At 27.5% G+C, this 15,570-nt stretch overlaps 1 protein-coding gene across 1 annotated transcript in view; it reads left to right on the top strand.

The window, feature by feature from the left end:
- The window catches only part of LOC101238286 (folliculin), a 58,960-nt gene that overhangs the window by 14,327 nt on the left and 29,063 nt on the right, over positions 1-15,570 (top strand). The window contains exons 4-7 of the mRNA XM_065791475.1: positions 4,432-4,461; positions 8,116-8,249; positions 8,568-8,690; positions 12,266-12,331. Of these exons, the coding sequence (XP_065647547.1) occupies positions 4,432-4,461; positions 8,116-8,249; positions 8,568-8,690; positions 12,266-12,331 (353 nt within the window). The remainder of the gene's footprint in view (positions 1-4,431; positions 4,462-8,115; positions 8,250-8,567; positions 8,691-12,265; positions 12,332-15,570) is intronic.

Here is a 15,570-nt window from a genome sequence, read left to right as displayed (position 1 = left end):
TAACTTTGGGCCAATATTGCTGAAATCTCTGGAAAAGAGGTATGTTGGGACCAGATGATGGTCCAAATAGTGATCCAAACACTCCTGCTACTATGATCTCATGAACATGGTGTCTGCAAGCGAAATATAACAAATTTCTACCTATATGTTTCTCTAGAACTACACATGCACCATTTTTGGAGCCAGTGTTAGAGGCTGTAGTATCAAAACTCATTCCAATAACATCACCAATTATGTCCCAGAAATTAAGCAGATGAATAACTGCTTTTGCTTGGGCTTCTCCAGTTCCAGCTGATAGTTTTGCTATTCCAAGTATTTTGTCAACATTGTGACCTGTCACACCTACAGATAGCCGGTCAACATTTGCTTTAGGGGCTGCAGAATTTGTACGATCTATCATCAGTTTGCCATCCCAGTGGACGATTAATGGTGGTTTGTCCAAATCGCAGAATTCAGTTCGAACAGTGGCTTCAATATTTGATCGATGATAGGTTCGTTTTCTACGGACTGTAGAACGTGACAATGATCCATCATCGAGGTTCTGTCCACCAGCCCTTGCAATTGCTGCTGCTAGTATAGTAAATTTTGTGTCAGATAGATTAATTCTGTCTAATGTTGATGAAACATCAGGCGAGTCAAGAATTGTATCTAAGATACATTGTCGTTTTGGAGTACTTGCTAAACTTGATTCAGCTGACCCTGAAGAACTTGCTTTACTGACTTGTTGTCTGTAATAAACAGGGATTTCTATCTCAAAATCTCTATCAACCATTTTGTCATTATCAACAGCATCGTTATCGTTGTCATCACTATAACTTTCGTCATGTAAAGGTTCAATAACAGGAACTATTGCACTCGCACCAGATTGTCTTTGCTCTTCTTTTAGCTTTCGTTCTCTCTCTGCTTGTTTCCTTGCTTCATTTCTTTCTTCTAATTTTGAAAGTTCTTTGTCCTCTCCAAACATCACCATTTTTCTCTGACATCTCTGATCCAATAAAAATTCTTTATCTTCTTCAATTCTGATCATGGTTTCAGCATCCTTGTGGGCAATGTCAAAAAGTAGGCCAATGGTGTCTGTAAATGATTTCTCTCTCGATTTCTGAGAATCTGACAATCTGGATTTATTTTTTTTTATTAATTTAAATTCCTGGACTAAAGTTTTCAACTTTAAGACTACATTCGGATGAAATGCTGTCGGAATACGGGCTTTATTCCAAATAATAATCAGTTCATCAACAGTTGTTTTAAGACTTTCAGGCACTGACTTTTTGGTTGAATTAAGATGATAAAAAAATGTTTTTAAAACATCAGATGTTAAGGGAAGAACTTTATCTGGAAGATTTGGCTCTGGTTGTCCAATTAAAAAGATTTTGGTTTGAAGTCGTGTAGAGATAGCAACACGAGATGATGCTGCCATTTCAATGATAACTGAAATATTATGAGAAAATCAAAACTCAATACCATATTATACAAACTTATCATTCAGTTGTTGGTTTATGCAGCTGCAGCAATATATTATAATAATTATTACTAAAGAAATTAAATAAATATTTTCAAATTAGAAATTATTATTATCTGCACTTAATAACAAACAATACACTACCAGACTACCATGCTAGTTTTCTGTAATAGGTTACTAAGGTTAGGTACTATCAAAATATTAATACATTTGTTGTCAAACTGAAATTCCAAATAAAAATAATATTTATACTTGTAAACCTTTTTATTCTGTTTGAACAAATCTAAATTGAGTTAAATAATAGTATTAAAATTATGAATACAAATTTTAACAAAATGATATAAACACAGTTGTTTTAAACACTAGCAGACATTTTTTAGTCTGGTGCCCTGATGACAGTTAATCTGCTGCACTTTAATTAATCTATATAGCACGCAATCAGACAATATTTCAGTGGAAAAAATCTAACTAACCAGGTTCTAGAAATTTTTGGAACTTTTTACACGTTTTTGACGTTTTTCGTAAAACTTTATGGTCATTGAGCACCCCCTAAACATTATCTGATTGGAAAGATTTTTTCCACAGTCAATTACTATGTCAAATGGCACAAAATAAACAACTATGCATTCAAATCCGAGAAAATTTTTTTTTTCCTGTGTTCACATGAATAGCCCTAATATATATATATATATATATATATATATATATATATATATATATATATATATATATATATATATATATATATATATATATATATATATATATATATATATATATATATATATATATATATATATAGAACTCTTATATGTTCTCAGAAAGTTTTTTCCATATTTTGTTGACAAAAAATTGAAATTAAAATGCAAGACCGGAATTTTTTTTCATTAATTGATAGACTGCCTGCCCCAACCAAACCCTCAGTCGATGTAGCAACACTCCCTTGCGGGTCAGGCTAAAAGATAGTAGATGTAGCAGCACTCCGTTGCAAGTCAGGCTATTTGTCAGTCGATTTGCGTTTTTGTGGTTTTTTTAAAAAACAATTAATTTGTAATTGAATTAATGGTTTTAACTTTCTGACAACACGCAAATGTTGGGCAAAAGTCAAAAGTAATTAAAAGTGACGTATGTGTTGGCGTTATATATATATATATATATATATATATATATATATATATATATATATATATATATATATATATATATATATATAGATATAGATATAGATATAAATATAGATCTAGATCTAGATCTATATTTATATTTATATCTATATCTATATATATATCTAGATCTAGATCTATATTTATATTTATATTTATATCTATATCTATATATATATCTAGATCTATATATATATATATATATATATATATATATATATATATATATATATATATATATATATATATATAGATAGATAGATAGATAGATAGATAGATAGATAGATAGATATAGATAGATATAGATATAGATATATTTATATATATATGTTTATAATATAAGAAAAGTATGGAAAAAATTTTCTTTCACAAAAACCAGCAACATGATTCCTATTTGAGGTATTAGTCAATGGTTGTTCACTAATAAAACAAATATTGTTTTTATATAATAAACTCGATTTTGAAGTAACTTTTACATCATTCTAGAGACCAACAACATTTTATACTTAATACTGTTGAGCAATAATGAGAATGTAAATACTTAACACACATTTTACCCAAACTTTTACATGAGTAGACACTACTAATGTATAGCAGTCGTAGCACAGCGTTTACATCTCAGTCGTGTGGTCTGAGGTTTGATACCTACTCTGACCATTTTTGCCGCATTGAAAAGCAAAGAAGGAGTAAATTTAATAGTTAAAGTCTTACCCACAGTGCTTTGTGACAAGAACTTCTTGGAGCATCAAATAAAACCAATAACTAAATAAATTAAGACAAAAATATATGTTCTGCTTATTTTTGTTTTTAAAATACTGACTTAAATAATTTAATAATTATCAAACACTTTTTTAAATAAAGTGAATAATATGACCTTGAAAAAGCAAATATTATTTAATTATAACACTTTTTAACACGTCATAGTAATTTTTTTTTTTTTTTAATGCAATCTCTAGTATCTCAAGAATTTACAATCATGTTTTAAAAATTGATTGTTGACAACTATTTTTTGCATAATTTTAAATGAACTTAGTTAACATACAATCAATAGTTTATTGGTTGCATTTGTTTGGTTTGTTAAAATACCTTATAAAACACAAACTCATCAGATTTCCAAAAAAATTGAATAACATGTTATCATTTTTGGGAATCTAAGTAGCTTAAACAAATCACAAAAAAAAAAACATCTTTTTTACAGTGTATTATTTTTTTATTTTTAACTCATGATTTATCTGAACACCACCTACTCATTCAACTTTAGGCTGTAGATCTCGTCTATCTTTATGTTGTAGATCTCATCAACCATTATGTTGTAGATGCTTATCCACCTTTTTTATAGATATCTATCTTTATGTTTTAGATCTCATTTATCTTTAAGTTGTAGATGCTCATCTACCTTTATGTTGTAGATACTCATCTTTATAATTCAAACTAAAAAAACATTACAATATAAATACTGACCACAATAAGTGTTATAATTATTATTTTCAAAGTTTGGGACTTGATATTAAATGAAACACAAACAAATATTTTTTTTAGATTAATATGTTCTAAATGAGTTTTAGAGTTTTAGAGTTTGATTTTAAGGATGAAAAACTGTTCTTTGTATTTATAAGCGGAACACATAAAAAGATTTTATTTAAAGTTATTATGTTCTTGCAGAGTAAAAAAATTTTTTTGAGTTTGAGAAGATTAAGATGAGTATTTTCTTTTCTTTACAATTAACAAATGCGATTTTTATGTTGAGATTTTGTTTATATATAAAAAAAAGTTAAAAAGTTTAACACTTTAAAACTAATGTTTTTATAGCAATCTTCTGGTTCACAATCAACATGTGAGGTAATTTTTTTTTTTTTACTTTAATTATTTGTTGTATTTGAAATAAAAACTATTGTAAAAGTTGTAGAAATTAGGTTATATGAATAAATGAAATATTTAAGTATAGATGATTTCAATATATAATAATTTTATTATATATTGAAATCTAACTTTAAGATATATTTGATTTCATTACAATATATTGGTATATTATTACAATAAATTGGTAATTGTTATTAATTAGCATTATTTAATGGTTGTTGATGATTGGTCTGATCGTTAGTTTATAAAGAAAAGCTCCTGCCAACATACAATACACATACCACTTCTTTATGTGATGTGAAATTTCTTATGATTATTAATTACACTGAAGTTTGTAAAAAAATAGGAAACTGATAATTAAATTATATATATTTATATAACAGTTTACAAGGAAATCATCTCTCATACTCTAAACAACTACTTCGAATCAGTGTTTGTCACAAATCAAACACATAAGATGCCTGCATTCATTCCTGCATTCACTTATAAAACCAAGGACAATTGCAAAAGACATAGCTGTTGAAGATTTCAAGTCAAGATTACATCATACTAAGTTTTGATATTCTGTGGCTTGTTCTATACCAGTTAAACTCATTTTTGAACGCTTGGTTAGCACTGGCATTGTTCCCAAACTGTGGAAAAAATTGAATATCACACCAATCATGGAGAGTTTAATACACGATCAGATAATGACAATTGCGAGAACACATAAGCTAATCAATAAAGCATAACAGGGATTTGTAAAAAAAAAGAGCTGTGTATTGAATCTTCTTGAAATGCATGATATTCTTACGGAAGCTGTCCGTCTAGGCTATGTAGCAGACGTGATACACTGATTTTTCAAAGTCTTTGACAAGGTTTCACATAAACATCTCCTACACAAACTACAAGCATATGGGATCAAAGGCAGTTTAATACTCTGGATTTAGGAATGGTTAATCGGGTGCCAACAAAGAATAGTTATTGATAAATATACCTCGAAGTGGAAATATGTTCAGTCAGGGGTACCACAAGGCAGCATGCTAGGTCCTCCAATGTTTATCTTTTTCATCAATAACCTACTGTATAAAATTAATTACCGCATTAAATTGTACACAGATGACAGAATACAAAATTATATTCTTCATCAAGTCGAATCTCAACACGCCAACTCTTCAAGCAGATATTGATTCTGCAGTCTACTGGTTCCATAAATGGCAAAGTATTTAAAAAAATGCGCAGTACATAAACACTTCATCACAAATCGTGTTGTCGCTCATTGGAATGCTTTATCACAAAAAGTTGTAGATGCGCCAACAGTTAACTCCTTCAAGGACTCAATTGTTTAGACCATATGCTTCTTCATTTGCAGTGCAAACTCGTTAGAAAAAAAAATCAAATTCATATATATATATATATATATATATATATATATATATATATATATATATATATATAAATATATTATATAATAGAACCCTTAGATGTTGTCCGAAAGTTTTTTCCATATTTTGTTGACAAAAAGTAAAAATTAAAATTCAAGACCGGAATTTTTTTTTTTTAATAATGATAGACTGCCTGCCCCAACCAAACCCTCAGTCGATGTAGCAGCACTCCCTTGCGGGTCAGGCTATTTGTCAGTCGATGTAGCAGCACTCCCTTGCGAGTCAGGCTATTTGTCAGTCGATGTAGCAGCATTCCCTTGCGAGTCAGGCTATTTGTCAGTCGATGTAGCAGCACTCCCTTGCGAGTCAGGCTATAAGATAGTCGATGTAGCAACATCTTTACTGTTTATCTTTACTAACATTTTTATATTAGCAAAAAGCTTTTAAATAAAGTAGCTAATTATTTTAATTAAAGTATTATTGAAAGTTTTATTCATATTATTTAATTATATAAAATATTTTTATAAGTAAAATGAAAAAATGAAAAAAGTACTAAAGAAAAATTTTAATTTTATTAGCGACGATATATATATATATATATATATATATATATATATATATATATATATATATATATATATATATATATATATATATATATATATATATATATATGTATATATATATATCTGTATATATATATATATATATATATATATATATATATATATATATATTTATTTATTTATATAAAAAATTTTTTTATTATAAATGTCTTTAAATACAAAAAAAATTATATCAACTTTTTAAATAGACAATTTAATTATTTTTTCTTTTATTTACGTTACTGCAAAGAATTGTAAAGAATCTTTTTATAACTTTTAAATGTGCACATTTATTTAACAATCATTAGATGTAAATTGTTACTTTTTTTCAAAAGGGTTTTGCATAATATTATATTATAAAAACAGTAAAGATAAACGATTCAAAGTTATTTATTCTAAACAATTGTTATAGTTTATTATTTATCTTAGTTTTAACTTAATTTTTTTTTTTTTTAGGTTTAGGTAATTTTAAAATGTATTTGCGTTTTTAAAATGTATACAACTTTTCAAAACATATTAATGGCCGTGGTCAAGTTTTAAAATCAAATAGTATTTGTGAGGTCGTATTATGACGTGAAATTGCATGCCTTCCTGGCCAAGCCTGTATATATTGACACAAATTGACACTGTAAATTTGACACAAAGGAGTTACCATAAAATATAGAAATGAAGTCGGTGATTTTTCGCTCACCTCAAACACTTTTAGATTGGCAGTTAGGTCGGCATTGCCAAAGGCCGACCCTAATTCTGAGGGCTTATATATATATATATATATATATATATATATATATATATATATATATATATATATATATATATATATATATATATATATATATATATATATATATGTATGTATATATATATATATATATATATATATATATATATATATATATATATATATATATATATATATATATATATATATATATATATATATATATGTATGTATATATATATATATATATATATATATATATATATATATATATATATATATAATTGATTTTTGATGAGATTAAAAAAATAACTACATGATTTTTACTACTAAAAGTTTCATGCGTTTAGCAATCATCAGGGCCTGATGATTGCTAAACGCATGAAACTTTTAGTAGTAAAAACCATGTAGTTATTTTTTTAATCTCATCAAAAAATCAATTATATAGCTCTGATATCATTCATCGAGCACTCTTGCTGAATATATGCTCACAGCAAAATTAAACTTATTTATATATATATATATATATATATATATATATATATATATATATATATATATATATATATATATATATATATGCAGTAGTATGAATAGTGCATATTTATATTAAGAATTTTCAGCTCTTAATTAAGAGGTTTGACATTCAAATCTAGTCTATTACTCTCACAGTACCGCACCTAACTTTTTTCTTGTTTATCATCTATATATTTTATACATCTGATAAAATTATAAAATTGTCTCTATCACTTAAAAAATAAAATTGTCTCTATCTGTAAAATTATAAAATTATCTATCACTTAATCAACTGTGTTTATATTTACTTTGTTTAATACTTAATTAACTTTTTTAACAAGTTATTTGCTTTGTATCATAATATCAAATATAATAATTAAATAAAAAGTATAAAATTATTTCAAGTTTTTTTATTTGAATTCTTCAGGGATGTCGCTCACTAGAGCCTGGTGAGCTTGGTTTTATAAGTTTTAATAAAGAATCACATATTAGCTATGTTAGTACTCAGCACCCTGAAGAACAGGAGTTGTATAGTGTGCTACGTCATGCATGCGTAAGAAGGTTTGCTTTTTTTTTTTTAAATTCAGTTGTCAAACAGTTTTTTAAGTTATCTGTTGGCTGGTTTAGCATAAAAACCTAATGTTTGATGGATTACAACTTCAACACAAATATTTTTTTAGTTATGGCTTGTGTTTTGATAATTAGTTATTCTTGCTAATTAATAATTCCTTTTGATAATTGATTATTTTTGTTTTGTTTTTTATATGATTGTTTTGATTCTTGCTTTTGATAAAATGTTTTTTATGCTAATTTGTTAATAGAATTAAAAACATCTTAGTTTTTTAATTATTATTTATTTATTAATAAACTTTTTTTTAGTTTAAGTTGTGAAATTTGTCCCGGAAGAGAAGGACCTATTATGTTTGGTGATGATGCAAGTGGTTATGTGTTCAGCTATACATTCTTTCTCAAAGACTCGCTGGCAAGAGGGTTTCAACGCTGGTAAAGATAGTTGCTATTACCAATAAGTTTTATATGTATGTATATATATATATATATGTATATATATATATATATATATGTATATATATATATATATATATATATATATATATATATATATATATATATATATATATATATATATATATCTGTGTGTGTGTGTGTGTGTGTGTGTGTGTGTGTGTGTGTGTGTGTGTGTGTGTGTGTGTGTGTGTGTGTGTGTGTGAGTGTGTGTGATATATATTATATATATATATATATATATATATCTGTGTGTGTGTTTATAGGTAACACTTATAAGCATACCTAGGCTAATTGACAAAAATAAAAAGAATTTTTTATTTTATTTTATTAAAAAAACTAATTTCTTTGAAAAGGAGTGCCTTGGAAAGAAGTGAAAGCCCTGAAAACATATGAAGTATTTTTCCCAGTCAGTGTTATTTGAATTTTATTAAAAATAAAACAACGAAAACCTTACAAAATCATTGAAATGAGAAAATACTATTTTTTTGATTTCCAAGCCTGCTAGAAAGTGTTTTAGTTTTTTAAAGTGCTGTTGACAAAAGTGTCCATTATAACAATAAAAACCCTTTTGTTGTTTTCAAAGAAAATCATTGTAGTGATGAAATCAAAAATACTGTTTGTGTTCAACTAGCCATGAAAACTAAAAAGCATCAAGACAACAAATACAATATAATTTTTCTGCATCTTGAACCTAGGTTAACAAAAAAAAACAAATATGCTGGATCAGATGAAATGGAAAGGCATTAAAGAAATTTTGTGAACGCTTAAAGTAATTTATTGCTATGTTTTTTTTTTACAAAGATAGCTTTTGATATCAGAATTTTACGTAGAATTTGTTGGAGTATTCCATTTTTTTGTACTTAAAACTATTTCAGCAAAATTTTGACATTGAAAAAATGGGACTAATCCGAACATATTTGGAGCTAATCCAAACATTGCTGGAATTGGTCGGTATTCCTATATTTAAGCATTTATTTAACAGGTTATAAGTAAAGTTACAAGTAATTAATTTGATTAATTACTTATAACTTTATTAATTAAACCTTATTCACATTATAACATAATGATTGTGGTTTCTGTTTGAATAACTTTCTGATTTCGTTTGTTTTGTTGGGAAGAAGACAACTCAACCAAATATTTTTCTTAAATCAAGTTTTTACAAACATTGTTTTACTTGGTTTCTTTATTTTAACATTTACTGTATCATATTTATACTGTGATTGACGGTGATTAGTTGTGTTTAAATATTCATTTTTTATGATTTTTTTTTCTAAATTTCTTCAGTTTTCATAATGATTTGTCATTATAATCAAAAAAACCTGTTTGTCTTATAAACTTCAGAAGATATTGAGCTAGCCACAGCAAAAATTTAAGAAGTTGCTTCAATACTTGCGGCTGCATCAATGTATAACATTTCTATAACTACCCTCTATGACCATGTATCTGGAAAGTCAAAATGTAGTAAAAGATATCCACTAGCCTTATCTTTTAGTAAAGAAGAATACATTGTGTCCTTGTTAGATTATGCATCCAATTTTGGTTGGTCACTAAATCAAAAAGTCATGAAATCATTTGTCACCCAATTTTCAAACAGTTGTGAAGGTACAGTATTTCCCTGGGATAAGAACGGGCCAGGTGAAATAGAGACTTACCAGACTAAACCAGACTTCTTACTAAGGTTTGAAAAAAGATGGGTTTCTCAAATACCAAAAAGAACTCCAGAAGTGTTAATAATTTCAAGAGCCAAATCTCTTTCTGTGAAAAACTTTACAAATTTTTTTTGAAATTGTTAAAAGAGTTTATGATAAGTATGATTTAGATATCCTGACCGATGTTATAATCTGGATGACCGATGCTATAGTCTGGATGACCGATGATATAATCTGGATGAGACCAGATTTTCTACCAAACACAAAGTTATATTTTCTATTTAATTTTATTTGTGTTTTTTTTTTTAATAATTTATTTTTTTCTTTATTCCTTACAAAATTAGTCAGCATGGAAAAGATGTTTAAATATTTATGGATGGTGATAACAATTATCTTTCATATAATCTTGCATCAGAAGCAAAATACAACAATATAAGCGACTTATCTTATAACTAACAATATTTATCCTAATTTAGTTTTATTTAAGCTTATTGATAACTTTGTGCAATTTAGATTGCAGAATTTTCTGCAATTTAGATTGCAAAATCCTTTGCCTTCCCACCAAATAGCAGTCACGCTTTACAACCTTTAGACATCAATTTCTTGAAATCAAACCAATGAAGCGAATTTGGATAGACATTTTGCCCAATTTCTACTAAGAGTCTTGCCATACGTTGGTTGACAAAGCTATTTTTCCAAATTTACTGAGACTAAATTAGCTGAAAGTAAACAGAAAAAAATTAAAATCTAATTTTAGAGCCTCAGTTCTATATCCGTTGATCCATCAAAAGCTGGCAAAAAAAGTGATGGTGCTCAGCGGAGATTACAAAAGATAATGACTCTCATCATCATTAACTTTGAGTAGCTATTTTATAAGTGTTGTTGCCAACTTCTTTCAGAAACACTCTAACAGCTATATCCAATAAAAGAAAAAGAAGAAAATGAGTGCAATCAGAATGTGGCAAGGTTTTCACTGAAAAACTTGTAGAAAAAAAAAAGTTGTTTCAAAAAAGAAAATATAAGCATTTTTTGTATAATTTTTATTCTTGTATTAATTTTTATTACTTCCAATATGCCCATTGTTGCTCCATTGATATTAGGAATAACTTTGAAATACATGTTACCTATCAAATTAAAATAAAAACAATTATAACAAGCATATTTTTGCGCACATTGACTTTTGTTAAATAGGAATAGCCCCAAACAAAAACATTGTTTTAAGCTTTGTAAGATTTTTTTGTAAAAAACTTACCAAGCTGTGCTACTCTACTTATTTTATTACAAATTATTTAGATTGATAGATTGTCTTTTTTTTGCAAACATGTTTTGTTAAAACCACAAATCATTTTTATAGTGTTGTGTTAGAAGTTTGACTGCATAAAATTAATTGTGTTTTAAATTGTTAAAATCAGTTTTTGTAAAATAAAATTGTCTGAAAGAAACTTGAAACATTAATAAGAACTTAAATATATTAGTCACCTGTCTATATTATAAAATCTGAAGCCACAATTCATTATTTCTTTCCTGTAGATGTATACTAGCTTTTAAAGTAGTAAAGTTTTAAAGGTTATATCTCCAAATAACAATGATGTTGCATGTAAAAAAAACTTTAAAAGTTGATATTTATGGGGCTTGTACAACTATAGAAGTGGAGATGGAACCCTATTATTTTAAAGTCACAATATATATATATATATATATATATATATATATATATATATATATATATATATATATATATATATATATATATATATATATATATATATATTGTGACTTTAGAATAATAGGGTGTGTGTGTATATATATAAATATATATACACACACACACGCACGCATACACACACATATATAATAAAATGTCATATATCATTTATTTACTAAATTTTATTATCTTTTTAGGTATAGTATCATTTGTGTAATGATGGATCGTAATTATTTAGTGACCTCATGGCTATTTTTGATCAGGTATTTGATATAAATTTTTTTTATTTAGGTGGGTGCAATTCTAATACATTCTGCTCACTTTAATTTTTAAAATGCAAATTTTAATGCAGGCAATTTTTGACAGAAGACAATAAAAAAATATTTAAAAAAAAATTTTCTTTTCGCATTTTAAATATTCTTTTTTATATGTCTACCCAAATCCTCAGTTATTGTTTGTGCATAAGCACTTATAGGTGTGTTTCATTATACCATTTGTGGTAAAAAATGACTCTTAACAACTCTTTGTATAAAAAATATACATAAAATTAAATCAAATACAAAAGTATTTAGCCAATTACAACAAAGTATAAAATCTTTAAAGACACTTGATTGATAATTGTGCACACTGATTTGTTCTGGGAATTTTCAGTCTCGATAGTTCCTGATTCCAAAAACTTTTTCACTGAGTTTAACACTTTTTCGTGACCATGCAAGCTGCTACATAGCTTCCAATAATCATCTGTATTGTACATTTGGTCAGTAAACTAATGGTCTGCCCATCTGTAAGAGATAAATCTAAAAATGTTGAGTAGTGAGTCTCTTTTCGCTAGTAGAAGAATAAATGCTAAAAGAGCTAGAATTGCTTTGGAAATCCATCTTCATTATTTAATTTAGATAATTTCTAAAACTTTACTTTAGGAAATACTCCAGATTCTTCAAAAAATCAGAATACCCAAGTTAAATGAAATAGAAGTTTCATATCATCACGCCATCCTACTGTTTCAGTAATCATTTCTTTACCAATTTTGAAATTCTTTTTGAGCTGTTTGTAGTTTTTTACAAGTTCTAGGTAAACCAATATTTAATATTGGCAACATGCTGTTTCCTCCAAGTTCTTCATCCATTACTACGTGAAGGACTCGGTCAAAAACATGTTGACAACCAATGAATTGTGGTTCTTCCAGTTTCTTTTCAGTAAAACTTCTTACTGACGATCCCATTTGTTTTTCTAATATTTTCATTATGTATAACTGACTTAAATAATTTTCTATTCATAGTGTTCACTACAATCATCTTTATAATCTTATATAACTTATATTCATCAAGAATAACTGTTATACCTTTAACAACAGTATCTGCTTTCCCATCTATTAGATCTAGTGCTTGTAACTTAAATTCTTTTTATTTATTCTTCAACACTAACATTTGATATTCTTGTTGACTAATATGTTTACCATTAAAGTACAGTAGCCAAATTTCTAGATGTAGCTTTTTCATCATTTGTTAAAGTTTAACAGTTTTTAATAGTTGATCTGAATGTACCAGGCTGTGAGAGTGTCTGAATGTCGATCCCATCTTGAGATTTTGATTTGGTTGTAGTTTTGGTTTTGATGTAGATCTTGCTGGTACTTGTGGACTGTTCTTCTTCAGACTCTTGGTATTCAGACTTGGATTCAGAAGTTGGCGTTGTTGTTGTTGTCATTACTTTTGTTGATGTAGGCTTCAAAGACATTTTCAACAATCTGAAATTGATGCAATCTTTTATCCTCACTGCAGAGCAATTCACCATCTTTTTTTGTGATGTCAAAAACTTCAATGGATTGCATTTTTTGTTTTACACATTTATCATATGTCTTCAGCACTTGATCCAGTTTTGCCTGTATGCCTTGATTTGATAAGTGTGGAAAATTTCTTTTGCCATAAACTTGTTACTTCTTTCTCAATTTGCTTTTTATGTTCTTGTCTCCCTTTGATGGATTTTCTCAGGAACAAATTGCAACCAACAGTTTCGATTTTTAGTGGTATCCTGTTGTTATCATTCAGTTATTGTTGTTCTAGTGGAACAGTTCTTCTTTTCCTATGTGACCCATAAGATCATACAAGATTATTCATCCAGATTGCCTTGTTACCTCTAGTAGTGGTAGCACCTTTTTTATAGGACTTTTTGATTGAAGATAATACTTATAATAAATATAAGTGTTATTGTATATCTATATTATTTGACTGCCATCTATGCCATATATGCGGTAGTGGTGTTGTGGTAAAGCGCTCGCTTCATAAGCGAGAGGTTCCGAGTTCGATCCCCACCACGTCCCTGGTAGTACCGCGCTCAACTTGTTTCTCCGCGCAGCGGCCTTGTTCTTTGAGGTTCGTGTTTCGGAGTTATAGAGTTGAGAGAGGGTTATAACCACTATTAAGTAGCCTCCTCATCTGTAGTGGCCTTCTTGGCCTTGAGGAGGTGAATAACAAAAAACAAAAAAAAAAAAATCTTGTAAATACAAATTTATATATCTCAGTCATATAATCAGGCAGCTTATATAGTATCTATATACGCTGCCTAATTATATGATCAGGCAGCTTATATAGTTTAAATCTTGCTAATTTCCATGAACTTCTACATGACTCCAGAAAATTCTAGAAAGTTTCAGAGATTTCTCAAAACATTCAGAACAGTCTAAAAAGTTGCATAAAGTTCAAAAAAGTCTCCATTTCAGAAGTCATAATGCTACTATTTGCAAATATTACTTATAAACCATTATAAAAATTTCATGTTGTGGGTGACCTTTTTTTGAAAATTAATCAGAATAAAGCCCATTTCCATTGCACTTGAGCAAAAATTCATCAATTTATAACACAAGAAATAAATTATTTTACAAAAAGTTAAAATGTCGTCATCAACAAACCATACTAATCCTAATGCTAAAAGTCTACAGATTTTTATGAAGAAAAGTAAGTTCTTCTACATGCTCTGTAGAAGACTGCAACGTATATTCTTATGATAACTTCTCAAGTGAGTAAATAAGCCAGTTGTAGATGAAGTAGGACAAGATATTTTTTGACTGCATTTTCCAATTTTACAAAAACCAAAAATAGTATCATCAATTTTACGCCTATCAAAATAATTCGAAATAATGCCCCTTACTCTCTCGTCCTCCATTTTGAAGCTTTTAATATAATTTTACAGCGACTTGAAGAGTTTTAATACGATTTTACAGCAACTTTTGGTTTATATATATATATATATATATATATATATATATATATATATATATATATATATATATATATATATATATATATATATATATGTATGTATAAATTAGTAAAAAACACTTATCTAACTTTTTTCTTCAACTTTAAGTTTCACCATTGATGGATCATCAGGAAGAGTTTTTCCTGATGATTCAGCAATGGTGAAACTTAAAGTTGAAGAAAAAAGTTAGACAAGTGTTTTTTACTAATTTATTGCTCTGTTCTTTAAAAAGATTGAGCACTCTATT

The sequence above is a fragment of the Hydra vulgaris genome, chromosome 02 (assembly GCF_038396675.1).
Source record: "Hydra vulgaris chromosome 02, alternate assembly HydraT2T_AEP".
Taxonomy (NCBI): Eukaryota; Metazoa; Cnidaria; class Hydrozoa; order Anthoathecata; family Hydridae; genus Hydra; species Hydra vulgaris.
This window is presented reverse-complemented; position numbering and strand designations above follow the sequence as displayed.